A 19,016-nucleotide genomic window follows, 5' to 3' on the forward strand; every position below is an offset into this window, starting at 1 on the left:
GAATCTCTGGGTGTACTGCAGGATAGATTCCGGAAGGAAGACCGTGAGGGCTGGAAAGACCAGTCAGGAGACTCTGGCAGTCCTCAAGGAGAGGTGACAAGGATCAGAGTTTGAGGGACGACTGAAGAGATGGAGAGGGAGGGAGGAAGGCGTGAGGTGACACTGTGAGTAAAGCGGCGGAGGAAAAGTCTGAAGTCGCTCCTGAGTTTAAGCCTCCATTGATTCTGACAGATAATGAGCAGTTTTAGACAAGGTGAGTCTGAAGTTAAGGTGGGACCCTGACAAGGACATGTCAGGAGGAAGGAGGTAAGGTCACCTCACCATGAGAGGAGATTAGAACCAACAGCACAGCTGGGAAGCCACGCAGTGCGTTCTCTTGTAAATTTTAATTTCCATCTACTTTTCACTTTAAATGCGTATTTGTGTGTGTGTCTATTTTGACCTTCAGTACAGTAAGACCTGGGCTTCCATCCCAGTTCGGCTGCTCACTGGTCATGGGTCATTTCATGTCTGAGCCTCTGTTTTTCTCATCCATATTGTAGTGGGATTAAATAAGGTAAGGAGTCAAGTTTCTAATACACACAAGGCCATTATTATCATGATTACAATGTGTATCATCATCATCGTCGTCGTCATCATTTCCTGGCTATCCTGAAGTATGGAGTGAGGAGAGAGTGAAAGCCCGAGCCTGCTGGCCTGAGCCACATGTAGTGAGCCGGGGGGACAAGTTGGGCAGAAGAAATATCCGTGAAGGAACAGCCTAAGGTGGGGGTGGGGGAGGGGAGAGGTGGGCAAAAGAATCAGAAGTCATGAAATATGATGGGAAAGAGAATTTCTAGGCCAGGTCAATATCAATGTCATCCTCCAGCAAGGCCAAAGGGAACAGAACTTAGAGAAAAAGCCATTGGGTTGAGTCACAGATTCATCTCAGCAAATATTTCCAAACTCTCTGCCAGACACTCTGTTGGCCATTAGGGACACAACGATGGCCAGAAACCCACTGAGAATGACCAAGAGAGGTGGAACAGAGGGCCGATTTCAGGGGGAGGGGAGGTGGTGAGACAGCGGGGCCGGCAACTCTAAGTTATCTATTTAGAGACGTGTGGTTGAAATTCATTACGTCCAGCTACAGGTGAAAGGACCAAACCTTCAAAGCTGTGGGTCTAGCACTTTGACTCATCCCAGAGTTATGACTGTGACCTGCATGAAAATCCAATTCTTAGCCATCCTCAGGACTTTTCAAGACAGCATTTCCATTGTTGAGTTAGACGAACATTAAATTCTAGTGTTGGAGTCCCATGTCCCTAATTGCTCATTTCAGTCTGGACAGTACTGAATTTATTCCACATTCAGGTGATCGAGGATGGATTCCCAGCCTAGGTTCTCCTTTTGCTTTAATTGAGTTCCCTCTACTTTTCTGCTGTACTTGTTCTTCTGGTATTTACCAACTGTCTTGTCTTTGGGGGTAACTCTAGTCCAGTTTGCATCTTATCTGCCTAAGCAGATTGCAAACTCTTGGGGAGAGGCCAATGAGTGTCATTTTCATCTTTCACAGAGTAGACTTGTGTGTTTCAGTACGTCGACGGAGGCTGAGTGATTGATCACAATCTCAAGCCGTCATATATTTTAAAAAGCCTTGTTCCTTCGATGGCTTTTGCAGTTCCAAAGTCAGCTTTTGCATATTAAAGAAATTGTCAGAATAAATGTGTATAAAGTCAAACTCTGAAAGCCATTCCTCTTCAGGTTCACTTCCTGGAAGTAATCTTTGCTAAAAGCTTGGCTTCTCCTTTCTGCCTTTCTTCTAAGATGTCTTATGTGTAGTATTTGCTTGTCATGACTATCCAGGGTTTAACACAATGCCTGTTGTACAGTCATTGCTCAGTAAGTGGTTGTAGAACAAATGAATGGCATTAAGGTATTTCTTAACCCCCAAATTCAGTTTTATCTAAATAAAGATGCAGGGTGATAAAAACCTAAGCCACATTTATTGAATGTTACAAAGTCATAATTGGTGTATAGTTGCAACAACTCTATGGGGTAGGTACTATTGTTACCACATTTTATAAGTCTCTTAATCTGTCTCTGTTTCAGTGACTTCATCTGTAAATTGAGGATAACAATAATTTGTACCTCAAATCTTTTGTACCTCAAAGGAATGTTGTGCGGGTTCAACAAGTGGATATATGTAAGACATTTGTTAAAATTTTACTGGCATTATATTGTTTGATACAGAGGCAACTGATAAACACTAGCTGAATTTGAATTTCTGTATCCTCTTTATTTAAATATTTTACTTATTTATAGAGCGAGTGAGAGAACGAGAGAACGAGTGTGTGGGAGGGGAGGTGTGCAGAGAGGGGGGAGAGGGAGAGAGAGAATCTTTTTTTTTAACACTTTATTTATTTATTTATTTATTAAAAAGATCTTTATTTATTTATTTAACAGAGATCCCAAGTAGGCAGTGAGGCAGGCAGAGAGAGAGAGAGAGGAGGAAGCAGGCTTCTTGCTGAGCAGAGAGCCCGATGTGGGGCTCAATCCCAGGACCCTGGGATCATCACCAGAGCCAAAGGCAGAGGCTTTAACCCACTGAGCCAAACAGGTGCTCTGGGAGAGAGAAAATCTTAAACAGACTCTGTGTTGACCGTGAGCCCAATGCAGGGATTGCTCTCACGACCCAGAGATCATGATCTGAGATGAAAGCAAGAGTCAGATGTTTAACCGACTGAGGCACCCAGGCACCCCTGAATTTCTATAACCTTTATTAACGTTTGTCTTCTTTCGAATGCTTCCATTTAACAGCATGTCAGATGTATGCTACGTTTACAGAATCAGATTGAGGCACGTACTCAGAACAATGGTGGCACATAGCCATGGGGCTTTAGCGGGGCATTACTGCTACCTTCAGAGCTTTCCCCCTGGATTCTGCTCTACCAGTCACCTTCATTGATGATTGGTAGTTGAGTTGGGGACAAGGGATGGGACGATCCATTTTTATATGGAAACGTCAGCTTTTTAGACCATCAGCTAACCACCCATGTTTGATGTGTGACCTCCCCCAATTCCAACCTGTTAAGTATTGGATTTCTCTCCATACTGGTTTGCTAGGATCATAACAAAGCCACAGAGTGAGTGGCTTTAACATTTTCTCATTCTGGAAGCCAGGACTCCAAGGTCAAGGTGTCACCAGGGTTGGTTTCTTTTGAGGTCTTTCTCCTTGACTCGTAGAAGGTCGGTCCCTTCCTGTCTCTGCGTGTGGTCTTTCTTCTGGATACACACTTATCTGGTGCCTCTTTGAGTGTCCAGATATCCTCTTCTTATAAGGACCCTTGTCAGACTGGAGTAGGGTTCACCCAAATGGCTTCATCCTCATTGAATCACTTCTTTAAAGGTCCTACCTCCAACTACAGTTATATCCTGACTGGGTTTAGGACTTAAACATCTGTATTTAGTGTGGGAAAGACTATTCAGCCCAGAATGCTTCCCTGTTGTTCCAAAATCAATAAGAAACTCTCCGAGTTTCAGACTCCTGCATATAGAAACCCAGCTGGGCCCTCAGCAGAGAGCTTTTAGGACCCTGACTCTATGTGGGTGTCTCCTGTATACTCAGCAAGTCAAATGCGTCTACCATTTCTCCAACGATGAATTTGGTTTTTTTTACTCTGTCGTCAACAAACTTTAAAACCCAAATGTTCCTCTTTGAAATATCCTATTTCTACTGATGCCATCCCCTTGCAGACTGATGCCTCCTGAGAAATCTTTGGAATGTGACCGGGTTGTAAACCGGAGACCCTCCATCTTGGGCTCCATTACCTTGCACCAAAGTATCATTTATCCTTGGACACAGAGCCTGAATGTAGGGAGACCACTTCTAACCCTGTGATTTTAACCCTTTGTGATCTGGAGAGCCAGATTCCCTACAATTAGGGAATGACACGTCCTGCAGGCAAAGGAGATTGTATAGAAATGTCAGGCAAAACAACTGAGAAAAGGTTTTTTTGAAGGAGATGAAGACTTGGAACAAGGAGCATCTCTGAGCTACACACATGGAGCACCTCCATATATCTGCCCCTGAACTTGGCCTCTCTTTTTACAAGTACAGTTTTGCAACGAAGGAAATTAGGCCAAGAACCCAAAGCATGTGACAAAGGGTGTCAGAGTTGAATGGACTGGAACTCTCTTGGTCTTAAAAAGCTTTGAGGTTCACATTCTTGAAGTGGGCTCCTCTACATCTGATGTTGTAATGGCCTCTTCTGCTGTCCCCCAGCAGCCTGGCAGAAAGCCAGTGAGTGGCTCTCAAGCCAAGGCAGGGATTGGACACTCTGGGGTTTTACAGGCCAGGGTCTTGAAGCCCAGGAATGCTTGACTCCCGCCTTGCCAACCTCCCCTCCCCCCTTCAGTTCCCTAGATTGCTGAGCGCACAAAAACCAAAACCAGCGAGAGAATCAAAGTCCAGGAGAAGCCATGAGCTTGAGCCTGTGGTTGGCCGATTGGTAGAAAGTGTCTTTCAAAGAGTGGAATCATAAAAAAACCACATATCCAAACCTATCCTAACCTTTTTGTTTTTATTGAAAACACATAAATGTCCTTTTAATAAAAATTACCTTTAATTACACTTTTAAAAAGTACTAATTTGAAGTCCATTTCTAAAATCTATGATTAAAATTTTTTTTCTTACATAAATCATGTCCATAATGTACTGTCCACGATTTTCAACTTTGGTTTCCTTAAATTGAAGCAAGAATTGGAAGACTTCTGTAAACTAGTCTAAGGGCAGAATCCTTGTAAATTTTCATGAAAATTTCCCAATCTTTTACATGTTTTATCCATGCCCACTTCCACGCAATTTTGGTTAGCAAATTGCTTTAATTAGTTCTTTCCAAAGCTTTCAATTCAGTTGTTTTTTTAAAAAGCTCAATTTGTTTTAATGCCTATGTTTAATTGGTTTTTATAGTATTTATAATTATTTACAATAACATATATAAATGGCATATATAGGTTTGGGAACAAAACCAAATTTGGCTCTTTTTGGCAGTGGTTCTTAAATTTTAACATGCATGAGAATCATCTGGAGGGCTTGTTAAAACACAGATTCTTGGGTCCTATACCCAGTTTCTGATTCACTGAGTCTGTAGTGGGATCTGAGAATTTGCATGACTGACACGGTCTCAAATGATGATTTTTGCAGCTGGTTCACAACCACGTTTTGAGAACCAAAACTTTACAAGCATGCAGTCAGTCAATAACAGAACACCAGAACCCAGGTGTTCTGGAGCGCAGGTGTTCCACCACAGCTGCTTTATAACCACACAGCTCAGCCACAGCTGTTCAGCAGCACAGGTGTTCCAAAAGCCTGGAGCATTTTGTATGCTCTGGGCATCAGGTCCCATATTCCCAGAGGGAATGAAAAGCATTGATTGATCAGGCATTGGGGAAGTGGAGGTCAGTTGAAAGAGCTTCTTCTGGGGGCACCTGGGTGGCTCAGTGGGTTAAGCCTCTGCCTTCGGCTCAGGTCATGATCTCAGGGTCCTGGGATCGAGCCCCACATCGGGCTCTCTGCTCAGCATGGAGCCTGCTTCCTCTTCTCTCTCTGCCTGCCTCTCTGCCTACTTGTGATCTTCCTCTCTGTCAAATAAATAAACAAAATCTTAAAAATATATATATATATATATATATATTTTTTTTTTTTTTTAAAAAAAGAAAGAGCTTCTTCTGTACAACTCTGTTAACCATCTGATCCAACACTGAATGTTCTAGAGCATTCTGGAAAAATGCAAGTTTGGAGTATAGGGCCTAGATTTTAGGCCTAAGCAAAGCCTCCAATTTGTCCTCACTCTAATAAGGAGCCAGCATACTCTGGTGTCTCTCTCAGGGACGAGCTGGCTGGACTCAGAAATTATACCTCATGGCATGTAAGAGGAAGTTTCAGGAGAGAGGGAGAATTTGAGTTTCTGACTTTAGATATAGATAGCATTCCATTCATCATTGTGGTATTATCACCATCCTGGAACCTGGAAATCAGAGGAGCAACTCTTCTCTTCGGTGGGGACACTAAAAAGTGGCCTAAGGTGGGTCAAGCTGACAAGCAGGTGCCCCTTGTCAGTGGTTGGGAAATTTTTAAGAAGGCAGATGAGGCCCAGCATGGGGAGGTCGGAGGTGGGAGGTGACCAGTGCCAACACAGGTCAGTGTGGGCCACAGCATGGCCTGCTCCTGTGACCTGCAAACCGGGATCCATGCCAGGGCTTGGTCTCAGGGTCCTCTGTTTCCGCGACTATTTGCGCAATGTTACAATGGTTCTTAAATAATGAGACATTAGCTTTTAGAAGAATCTGGTGCTAGATCACTATTTATGGTATGACTCAACTCTAGCAACTGGCTTAGGTCCCATGACACGCAGATCCTGCAACTATGTGAATGTCCTGTTCCCACAATGACTTGTGTATTAAACCCTCAAATATTAGGTGCTGTTAGAACTCTTTAGGGAGGCAGAGTCACAAAAATGATATTTTAGACTTAATGAACGAAGCCTGGAAGTAAAAGGATAAGCACAACACAGCCTTTAAGAGTCTGTAGATTTTTCCTTTGCATATTTTGATTGCTATGTTAAGTATGCCATTATCCTCCCAGGGAGAGGTTTTGGTTTGTAAATCACACACGTAGTAATTGTGGACCCTATTTCCTTTTTATTATTTCCAAGGTTTTGATACTGGAATATCCTAAAATATTATAGAGGGAAATGCTTTTTTAAAAAATATACATAATTTCATTACAAAAGATTTAAAAAAAATGCAACATTCTAAAATACCAAAAATTTACTATTTGGGAAATGCTTTTTTAGAATTTATTTATTTATTTATTTATTTATTTGGAAAGGGGGAGGGGCCAAGGGAGAGAGAGAGAAACTTAAGCAGACTCTGTACTGAGTGCAGGCAGAGCTGGACTTGGGCCTTCATCTGATGACCCTGGGAACACAACCTGAGCCAAACCAAGAATCAGATGCTTACCCAGCTGAGCCACCCAGGCCCCACAGGAAACATTTTTATTTTCTATTTATTTATTTATTTATTTTAAACATTTTATTTATTTATTTGTCAGAGAGAGAGAGGGTGAGAGAGCGAGCGCAGGCAGACAGAATGGGAGGCAGAGGCAGAGGGAGAAGCAGGCTCCCTGCCGAGCAAGGAGCCCGATGTAGGACTCGATCCCAGGACGCTGGGATCATGACCTGAGCCGAAGGCAGCCGCTTAGCCAACTGAGCCACCCAGGCATCCCAAGGAAATATTTTTAAAAGGAAAAACAAATCATCCATAATGCTACCACCTAAACACTGCAAGAATTTTTATTTCTGATTTCTAGGCTTTAGACATACCTAGAAGCTCTATTTCACCTGGGTGTAATCCTTGTAAATATTCCATTTTTAGATCTACTTTTCTCACCAAATTATATCTGTCTTCCTATTTACAATTATATTAGGATGAGAATATTGATAACTATCTAGTGCCCCAAATGGAACTCCTGATCTTCTCCCACAAAACCCACTGTGCCTCCCCCCATTGGATGACAGCAGCTCCAGCCTCACGCCAGATCCCCCAAGTCAACCTTCCTCCCTCTCTTTTGCTCCTTCCCACTTCTATTCCAGCAGGACCCCCCACGGTCCCCACCTCAACTTATACCTGGTGTATTGGCTTCCTAGGGCCGCCATCTCAACAGACCCCAAACTGGGTGACTGAACTCAACAGAAAGGTATTGCCTCCTAGTTCTGGGCTAGAAGTCTAAAGCTGAGGGGCTGGCAGGACCGTGCTCCCCCTGGAACCTGGAGGGGAAATCCTCCTTGGTTCTGGCAGTGACTGTTGACCCTTGGTATTCCTCAGCCTGCGGCCATATCACTCCAGCCGCCATCCTCGTGGGGTGTTCCGCCTGTGTGTCCGTGTCTTCCTGTAGCATTCTCCTCTCCCTAGAAGGACACCATCCATATTGGGTTACAGCCCACCCATAGGACCTCATTGCCACTCCATTGTATCAGCAAAGATCCTATTTCCAAAGAAGATCACATTCACAGGTACCAGGGTGAGGACTTCAACTTATCTTCTTGGGAAACACGGTTAGCCCAGAAGACCCAGAACATGCCTCCGCTGTCTCCCCGACCCACCCCTGTCCCACACCATTTTTTCCTCACTGGGATGACTGTAGCCTTCTAACTGGTTTTCTACTATCATACTTGCTCTCTGTGGTCTGTTCTCCATCCCTGTGTTCAGAACCTTTCAGGGACTCCCTGCTTACTCAGAGTAAAAACCAAAGTCATCACAGTGGACCTCAGTGCTTCCCGATGCGCTTGTCCTCACCTCCCGCCTGTCTCTGCTCCAGCCACCTTGAGCTCCCTGTGGGTCCTTCAGTACACCAGGCAGATGCCCACCTCGTGACCTTCGTGCTTGCTGTTCCTTTTGCCCCGGTGCTTGTTCCCTCCCAGTTATCTGCTTTGTTCTTTCCTCATTCAAGACTCTACCCCACTGCCTCCTTCTCCCGAGGCCTCTCCTGGCCACTTCTATTAACTTCCACCATCCTTCCCACCACCCACAGGCTCTATTTCTTTTCCCCAGAATACTCTCCACCTCCTACGAGACGATCTGATTTACTTATTTACTTTATTTTTTGACCACTACCTCCATCATCCAAATGTGAGCCCCATGATGACTGGCATTGGTGTCTGTTTTGTTTTTTTGCTCTATCCTTTGCCCCTAAAACAGGGCCAGGCCCGGGGTAGGTGTTCAGTAAACATTTATAGAATTAATGAGAATTAGGACAAAACATCGTCTCATAATTTACTAAAGCATTTACCATTATTAAATGTTCATCTTATTTTCCAGATTTTTCTTGTCACCATAAATAATGCTGCTATAAATAGCTTATTTCATATAGTTTATCTCCCCCTTTTCTTAATGATTTCTTTGGGTCACATTTCCACAATGAACATGGCCAAATGTCCTTCCAAAAGGACTTTTGTCAATTTATGATGCCACCACCATGAATAGCTCTGACTCTCTTTCCAGGCTACCTTGCCACTCTTGGGTTTTGTCCTGTCTTTATTTGTGCCATTTAATAGTTGTAAGTATTGTAAGCCTTGTGATGGTTTTGACTTGCATTTCTTTTTTTGTTTGTTTAAGATTTTATTTTTTTGTAGAGAAAGAGAGTGAGAGAGAGAGAGGACAAGAGGGAGGAGGGTCAGGAGGGAGAGGCAGACGCCCTGCTGAGCAGGAATCTTTTTTTTTTTTTTTAAAGATTTTATTTATTTATTTGATAGAGAGAGATCACAAGTAGATGGAGAGTCAGGCAGAGAGAGAGAGAGAGAGATGGAAGCAGGCTCCCTGCTGAGCAGAGAGCCCGATGCGGGACTCGATCCCAGGACCCTGAGATCATGACCTGAGCCGAAGGCAGCGGCTTAACCCACTGAGCCACCCAGGCGCCCTGAGCAGGAATCCTAAAGCCCAACTCTATCCTGGGACTCTGGGATCTTGACCTGAGACCTCAGATGCTTAACTGACTGAGCCACCCAGGTGCCCCTGATTTGCATTTCTTTAACATTTAAATACAGTTGGTCCTGGGTTCTTAAGTCTGTCTTCTGCTATAAACTATCTGTTCTAGCTCCCTGATTATTTTTTGGCTATTGGAAGGGAGAAGCCTTGGTTCATTCCTCTTTTCTCCATACTCTTTGGGGGGGCAAAGATATTAATCTTCATTTATATGTGGTATAAGTATGCTGCTATCTCCATTCCATCCAATTATTTGCTTTCCTGTTTGTGTTTCTACTTCAACTCTGTGTTTGAATATTTACAGCTGTGGACTACTGTGCCTCAGAGAACCACGGGTGCGAACACGAGTGTGTGAATGCAGACGGCTCCTACTTTTGCCGGTGCCCTAAGGGATTTGCTCTTAACCCAGATGGAAAAACCTGCACAAGTAAGTTACATTAAAAAAAAGTTTGTGTGTCTGTGTTTTGGGGGACTGTTTTTGGACCTCACATTTTATTTATTTACTTACATTTATTTTAATCCCAGTGTCATTAATATACAGTGTCATATCAGTTTCAGATGTACAATATGGTCATTCAGCAACACCACCGGCATTTTTTGGTGCCCTCGCTATGGGCACTGTGGCACTGGGACCTCTCCCAAGCATGTTGTAAGACAAGATTATGTGCTGGGGAGTCTGAGACCTGCCTCTATTCCTCCTTTGTTAGGCCTATCTTCACTTGTCCTGGGACTTTAGCCCACTCTGTCTCGACCTCACTCTTCAAGGCATTTGACAGAGGTATCTGTCCTTTATTGGAGACCCCTATGGGAATGTTCTTCCAACATTTGCTGAGTGTGCTGACAACTGGACCATCTTACTTCATGCTGGCTCAGCCAGACCATGCCCATCAGTATTAACAGAGCTTAAGGAATACTTTCACTGAAGCCTTGTGGCTTGTGGGTTCAGCTCCGATTCCACACGAGTACAGGGAAATTGCTGAGTTGAAAGGAGTCGATTTTGGTTGCTTTGGGGTGGGGGAGGGGTGGCCGGAAGGCGGTTTGCCGAGAATTGCTCATGCTTTTGTTTGACATATTTAGTTCTCTTTAATTTTAACTATACATACACAAATCAGAATTAATTTGAGCTCCTGAAATCTGACCATAAAAAATTTATAAATTAAAGATGTTTTGCAAAAGGATTGCAAGAGCATTCTTTTACGCGTGAAGGTGTTCAGCGCACTTCCGAGGTTGTGTATGGATTATCGTCCTGTAGAGGGGTTCACCTGAGAGAAGCTTGGTTTTGTAAAGTATTAGGGTCCAGCATTTTTAAAAAATGGAGTTTGGTCGTTTTTAAAAAGATTTTATGTATTTTTTTTTGAGAAAGAGAATGAGCAGGCGAGAGCACAAGCAGGGGGAACAGCAGAGGGAGAGGTAGAAGCAGGCTTCTGGCTGAGCAGGGAGTCCGATGTGGGGCTCAATCCTAGGACCCTAGATCATGTCCTGAGCCAAAGGCAGACACTTAACCGACTGAGCTACCCAGTGCCCCTAAAAAATGAAGTTCAACAGCGGATTAGCATAAGTCATCTCTGAAACATACATCAATGAGAAAATAGGATTTCAATTCATAAAAAGTTCTTTTACCCATAACCTTTCTAAAAGAAATTGACGATGTAAAGCAGGATATACTTGCACAGTATTTTAAAAATCATCCCCCACAAAACTCCTGACATATGAACTTGCCCCTCGATCCCTAAATACCAGCAGCTTCCAAACACTGGAGCTGGAGGACGGGCTGGAGCATGAAATTGCAAGGGACACCTTCAGTCAGAACACACCATTTCTGGAGTCCTAACCATGGGCCAACTGCAAGGCGAGGTCCTTCCTGGACGATAGCATATCTGGGCTGAGTCTTGAAAGCAAAGCCTTCATTTATTGACCAGGCGAAGAAGGCTGAGACAGGGTGGGGGCCTGGAGGAGGAAAGAAATGCAAAGATATGAACCAGACAGTCTCAGGCCCACGCCCGGCCCAGGACCTCCACGCAGTTTATTGAAAGAAGAAGAGAATGAAGGTGAAGACTCCTCTGTTCTCGTCTCCCTTCCCTTCTGAACATTCGGAACCATAAGGCAGTAGCCTGGGCTGTGGTCGTGGCAGGGAACGTGGTCGCTGGGCTGGTAGGTCCGTTCTCTTCTCCAGAGAGGAGGCCGTGTGGCACCAAGGGGCAGCCTTCAGCCTCAGATTGAATTCTCTTCTTTCGCTGGGTGGGCTTGGGCGAGTTATTTGCGCCTCAGTTTCCTCAACTGATAGGGATGAGAATCCTGCCCACTTCAGAGTGTTGTCTTGAAAACTAGATGAAATCATCCGCAGAAACCATTGGGCAAATTGTCCGGTGCTGAGCCAGTTCTCTGAAGGGATGATACTGCCTTCAAAGATTTTAAATCGGTATTTATTTTATACCACACGCCTGAGCTAAGTTTAATCGTGCATAAAAAATTCAAGACCGGGCCCCAGGCTTCCACTGGGATGAGACTTGGAGGCAAACACACATCCCATCCCATCTCCCTCCTGCCTCTGCAGAACTTCGTCCCTGCCTGGGGTCCCTGTCCCCAGTTCCCAGTGCCTCACCGTCACCCCCACCCTGTGGCTCAGCATGTCTCCTATCCCAGAAGCTCTTGGGACGTGGAGGGTTACAAGCCCCAGGATGATGCCAGCAAGGGGACCCTGGCAGTGGACACCGAAGCACAGGGGCACTGGGAGGAGAGGTCTGGCTGGGAGGCAGGGGACGGACTGGTCCAGTTGGGAGCCTCTCCAATTAGGCACGGAGCCCAGCAGTCCAGCTGCCTCTGAACCCTGGTAGAGTCAAGACCCAGGAATGGGCAGAGAGAAGTGTTAGGCACTTATAGGAGTCTGGGCAGGCAGCATTGGGGACATGTGTCCCCTAGAAAAGGGACCCTCTTCCTCCCATACTCAGGAGCAGCGTGAGACCCAGACCTGGGGAGGTTACTGGAGAGAGGAAGGGCCCCCCTGGCTTACTTGGAAAGCTGCGAGAGCAGGAAATAAAGTGAAATCCAGCAGGAAGAACTGAGAGCCTTGGGAGCACCCCACATCTGTGAGGGACAAGAGCAAGAACCGTGAAAGAGGGGCCAGATAAAAAGACAGAAACAGGATGGGGGCAGAAATTCAGAATCTTGGCAGCCAACCTGTTAGTAATTAATGAGGCATCATGTCAGCTTCCAGCCAAGTCGGCCTGGCTGCTGCTGTGATGTTGAGAGATCTTCTAAAACATTTTTCCACTTCTCATAAACTTGCAGAAAATGAAATAAAACAAAAGATACTCAGTCCCTTAAACGTCTCTATTTTTAACCAAGAGTATATCTGAGGGCTTCATCTAATCACTAAGTATGTAATTATTGTCTGGAAATAAGAGAATGTCAATGTGATTTACCAAGCATCATCAATTTATGTTTAAGCCAAAATAGACATAATAGAGCTTTATGTTCCTGAATAATTTAAAATACATAAGTACTAAAAAAAAAAGCACTTTTTATATCAATCCTGTACCTTGTAGCAACCCATCCAAAGCTATCTTGAATATTTTGTAGAGGGGAGAAGAGTAGAAATATGCAAGTACCATTAATTTGCAAAATATTGGCAAGACTTTTTTTCATTATAATCAAATATATGTAATAGGTTTACCACTGTGACCATTTTGAAGTGTATAGTTCGGTGGCATTGAGAACATTCACCTTGTTGTACGACCATCTCCACCATCCAGCTCCCGAACTTTTCATCTCCCCAAACTAAAACTCCTCCTTATTAAATAACTCCCTATTCCCTCCTCAGCCCCCAGCCCCTGGCAACCACCCTTCTACTTTCTGTCCATATGAATATGCTGACTCTAGGTCCTGGTGTTAAGTGGAATCATGCAACATTTGTCCTTTTATAGCTGGCTTATTTCACTTAGTATCATGTCTCCAAGATTCACCCTTCCATGTTGTAGCCTGTGTTGGAATTTCCTTCTTTTTTAAGGCTGAATAATATTCCATTATATGTAGACATCACACTTTGTTTATCCATTCGTCTGTCACTGGACACCTGGCTTGCTTCCACTTTTGGACTATAGGGAATAATGCTGCTATGAACGTGAATGTTCCAGTGTCTGTTCAAGCCCTGCTTTCAGATCGCTAGATCATATTATGGTAAGACCTTTTGAGGTCTAATGTGAAACCATTACTACTGGGCCAGGCATGAGAACATTTCCAGATGTTCGGGGTCTTTTCATGGGAAAGATAGAGGGCTTCCATCCACTGGACAGGAATTCATGAGTTAAGGCAATTATAAACATTTGTAATTTACATAATAATGCATCGCTACTTGTTATTTTGTTATTTTATTATTTACTGACTTTGAGAGCATTATACTCATTGTGTTTTAGACTCCACTGATAACTTGGTTGGCATTCCCATCCTTTTTTTTCAAAGAGGAATGCTTTGAAAGTACTACATGAATATTTGTACTTTTCACTAAAAGTGAAACACGGAGAAAGGGAGTAATTTTATACTGAGTCAGCAACATAAAATACAGATTGTGTAAAATATATCAGTCTTTGGGTTTCCTGGCCAGCTCATGGTTAAGCTACTGTAATAAGCCACTTTTGTGAGACCTGTGTGCATCAGTGACTCTCCATTGGAGGCAGCCTTAAAGTTCAACCTAGTTCTAGCCCAGCCACCTGTCCTACAACATTCCACCATGCCATCATCCAGCCTGCACTTGAATACTCCTACTGACAGGATACTCACAACACCCCACACAGTGCATTCCACTCTGTGCAGCTCTGACTCTTAGGACATGATTCCTTAAACTAAGCTGATAACTATTTCCTTGCACTTTCAAACTGACAGAACAAATTAAGCTTCTTGTATTTTCTTGGTCACTAAAACTGAGTCATATCAGAATAACTTTCATTTAGTCAGGCATGGAAAATGTGGTAGGAACTATCTATACTTTCATAGACATTCAGCCAATTTGCTGACGAAAGCCCTGTACCCCATAGACCAGATGGAGAAATGTGTGCCGGATGAAAGAATAATTGGTTGGGTCTGTGACCGTCTGAGTGTCTGGACCCAGAAGATGTAAACTGCTGAGCTGAGATCCTCATGGAGGGAGGCTTTTTAAGGAGCTTGGCAAAAAGAAGCCTGAAGAAGGGTGTCTTATATCCTTAGTGACCCCGTGTTGGTTCTTAGTGGGCAATGTTTACACATCTAAGAGTAACACTGATTAAGAGTGATCCTGATCACCATTATTCATTCAACAAATGTTTGTTGAGCACCTACTATGTAACCAGAAACTACTGGAGACAGCATGCTGTGGTAAGTAAAACAGACCAAAACACTGTGCGTATGGACATTCTATTGGAGCGGAGTCAGATGGGCTCATAAGAAACTGGCGTTTGATCAAAGACTTGAAAGAGGTAAGGGAGAGGAGGAGGGAGAGGAGACTTTTGAAGCAGGGGTAACATAGCACCAGTGCAAAGGCCCTGAGGCAGGCACTGTGAGTCTTTGTAATGTTGAGGGACAGCAGACAACAGAGTGAGACATAACTATGTTGTGTTATGGTCCATGGAACATAGAGCCTGTGCTCTCCATAGTCATATCTTTGAATCCCCAAATTCCAGTGATACTGAGGTCATAGTCACTTCCCTATTCTAAAAACCCAAACTGGCTTTGTTTGTTGCCCATATTTTGTGTTTTGGATATAGACATCAGAAGCTATACATAATGTCCCCAGCAATTTTCCCTGATTATTATTTTCTCTGTTACTGGGCACTTCCCACACTGTTCTTTTTTTCTATTTTTTTAATGCTCTTTTCCATGGCGACTCATTTCACAATTAAGAGCATGTATACTTATTTCTAATGCCTTTTTTGATTATAAAAGTAATATATACTTATTGTAGAAAACTGGATCATATAGAAATGAAATCATATCAAATAAAATGACTTATACTCTCATCACCCAGAGACAACCATGGTTAATACTGATTTGCTATGTTTCTCTACAGTTTTTTTTTAAGGCATATGCATATATTTTTATGGAGTTGAGGTCATATGGGATAACATTAAACTATGAGCATTTTCACGTGTCATTTAAATTTTATCAAAAACATCTAAAAACATTTTTAATTTCTGCATGATGTTCCATTGTAAGTATGTATCACAAACTGTTCAACAATTTGGCTGTTCAAATTGTATTGTGATAAACATCCTATATGTGAGTCTTTGCATTTTTGACCAGAAATAAAGCATAAAAGGAAATTTATGGAGTCAAAGACTGTTAACAGTTTTAAGGTTTTTTGTTTTTTTTTAAGATTTTGTTTGTTTATTTGACAGAGTGTGACCCAGCAAGAGAGGGAACACAAGCAGGGCGAGTGGGAGAGGGAGAAGCAGGATCCCTGCTGAACAAGGAGCCTGATATGGGGCTCAATCCCAGGACCCTGGGATCATGAGCTGAGCCAAAAGCAGGCACTTAATGACTGAGCCACCCAGGCACCCCAATTTTAAGTCTTTTGATTTGTATTGCAAAATTATTTTCCAAAAAGTTTGTAACAACTTATACTCCTCTCTAAGTGTTTTAAGGAGGCGATTTAAAACTTTTTTGCTAACTTGCTAAGAGAAAATTTTTTTTATCATTGCTTTATTATCGTATCTAATTACCTTTTTCATAAAACTATATAGTAATATGTAGAGATAATTGACAAATATATATGTTTTTGGTGTTGTTATTTGATTAATGAAAAGTCTGTTCAAATTAAAATTAACTCAAGAAGAAATAGATCATGTAAATAATGCCTCTATCTATTAAAAGAAATTATAAACCATCCCTAGGACTAGTTAGCGTAACTGGTGAATTCTACCAAAAATTTGAAGAAGAACTAATACTAATTTTACACAAATGCTTCAAGAAAATCAAAGAAGAGGGACCATTTTTCAACTTATTCTGTGAAGCCAGAATTACCCCAACACAAAACTCAGAAAAATAATAAACTACGCACAAATATCCCTCATCAAATACATGTAAAAGTTCTTTAAATATTTTTTAACAATCAAATCCTACAGTCTATAAAAAGGAGAGTACATCACAACCAAGTGAGATTTATCCCAGGAATTCAAGGTTTGTTTAAGATTCAAACCTTGATCAGTATAATTCACAATATTAATATACAAAAAAAAGCAGAAGCCATATAGCCCAACTCAGTAGATACAGAAAGAACATTGGACAAGACCCGACATTCAGTTACAATTTTCCAAAAAAAAAAAAAAAACCTCTATGCAAACCAGGAATGATGAGAACTGCCTCGATCTAATAAAGTCCATCAGTGGAGATACCATCAGGTAACATCATACTTCATGATGAAAGACTGAAAGTTTCCTTACAGGATTAGAAACAAAACAGGACACCCATTTTCCCCACCTCTTTTTAGCATTGTATTATAGGTTCTGGCCATTGTAATAAGGAAGAAAGAAAGAAATGAAATGTAGATTGGAAAGGAAGAATTAAAGCGTCTTTATTAACAGACAACATGATCATCTGTGTAGAAAATTCAGTGGCATCTACCAAACAAGCTACTAGAACTTTTAAGAGTTTAGCAAGGTTGTAGGACCCAAGGTCTATATGCAAAACATAACTATTTTTTATATTTTTTAATGGAAAATCAAAATTAAGATTAAAAAATATCATTTACCATAGCATCAAAATATGTAGTTATCTATGGATAAATTTGACCAAAAATGTGAAACATCTATACACTGAAAGCTACAAAACATCACTAAGGGAAATTAAAGAAGACTTAGCAAAACAGATATACCGTGTTCATGGATCCGAAGACTTAATATTTAACTGCCTGTTCTTTCCAAAGTGATCTACCCACCAAAGCAATATTTATCATGATCATACCATGCTTTTTTGCAGAATTTGACAAGCTGGAGGCGCCTGGGTGGCTCAGTTGTTAAGCGTCTGCCTTCAGCTCTGGTCATAATCCCAGACTCTGGGGATCAAGCCCCACACCAGGCTCCCTGCTCAGCGGGAAGCCTGCTTCTCCCTCTCCCATTCCCCCTGCTTGTTTTCCCTCTCTCACTGTCTCTCTCTCTCTCTCTCTGTCAATTAAATAAATAAATAAAATCTTAAAAAAATAAAAAGAAGAAGAAACTGACAAGCTCATTCTAAAACATATGTGAAGGGCGTCTGAGTGGCTCAGTGTATTAAGCCTCTGCCTTCGGCTCAGGTCACGATTTCAGGGTCCTGGGATCGAGCCCAGGATCGGGCTCTCTGCTCAGTAGGATCTTGCTTCCTCCCTCCCCTCTTTCTGCCTACCTCTCCGTCTACTTATGATCTCTGTTGAATAAATAAATAAAATCTTTAAAAATAAATAAATAAACATATGTGAAAATGCAAAGGATTAAAAGTCAAATGAATTTTGAAAACAATGCACAAAATTGGAGAACGTAAACTGCCTGATTTATAATACTAATTAAAAAGCAACAGTAATCGGGGCGCCTGGGTGGCTCAGTGGGTTAAGCCTCTGCCTTTGGCTCAGGTCATGATCTCAGGTCCTGGGATCGAGCCCCACATCAGGCTCTCTGCTCATCGGGGAGCCTGCTTCCTCCTCTCTCTCTGCCTGCTTGTGATCTCTGCTGTCAAATAAATAAATAAAATCTTAAAAAAAAAAAAACAACAGTAATCAAGACAGTGTGGTATTGGTGTAAAGATGGACATACAGGTCAACGGGACAGCAGAGAGTCCAGAAATAGACCTACACATATATGGTGGAATGATTTTCAGTAAAGATGCCAAGGCAGTTAATGGGGGAAAGGATAATGTCTTCCACAAATGGAACAATTGGATTGCAAAAAAAAAGAAGAAAAAAAAAAGGTAACTTCAAGTTCACCTCATACCACATACAAAAATTAACTTGTAATGGATTTTAAACTTAAATATAAGAATAAAAACTATAAAAATTCTGGAAGAAAACAGGAGATCTTAGTGACCCTGGGTTAGGCAAAGGTGTCTTAAATAGGACATGAAAAGTACAATTGATAAAAATTTAAAAGTGAATAACTTGAACTTCATTAAAATTAAAGCTCTTATTCTTCAAAAGACACCATTATTAAAATGAAAAGGCAAACTATAGACTGAAAAAGAAATACTTGCAAAAGTTATATCCAACAAAAATTTATATTTAGAATATATAAAAAATTCTTGACATTTAATAATGGGAACAACCAACCCAACAAAAATGGACAAAAGATTTGAACATATACTTCTCTAAAGAGGATATAGAGATGGCAAATACTCATATGAAAATATATGCAACAGTGTTAGTTGAGTTTATTTTGCAAAATAAAGCCACAGTGAGACAACTACTCCACCCTAAAAGAATGGCTACCATGACCAAGTGTTGGTGAGGATGTGGAGCAATTGGAACTCTCATAAAGTGCTGTTGAAAATGTTTAAGAAATAAG

The 19,016-nt window shown here is 42.1% G+C and overlaps 1 protein-coding gene across 5 annotated transcripts in view; it reads left to right on the forward strand.

The window, feature by feature from the left end:
* MATN2 (matrilin 2) overlaps positions 1–19,016 on the forward strand; it is a 134,779-nt gene that overhangs the window by 75,020 nt on the left and 40,743 nt on the right. For all 5 annotated transcript variants that reach the window (XM_045077972.1, XM_045077970.1, XM_045077973.1 and 2 more), the window contains one exon: positions 9,827–9,949. In XM_045077972.1, the coding sequence (XP_044933907.1) occupies positions 9,827–9,949 (123 nt within the window). The remainder of the gene's footprint in view (positions 1–9,826; positions 9,950–19,016) is intronic.

This window comes from Mustela putorius, unplaced genomic scaffold (assembly GCF_011764305.1).
Source record: "Mustela putorius furo isolate JIRA1106 unplaced genomic scaffold, ASM1176430v1.1 tig00000228_pilon_pilon_pilon, whole genome shotgun sequence".
Classification (NCBI taxonomy): domain Eukaryota; kingdom Metazoa; phylum Chordata; class Mammalia; order Carnivora; family Mustelidae; genus Mustela; species Mustela putorius.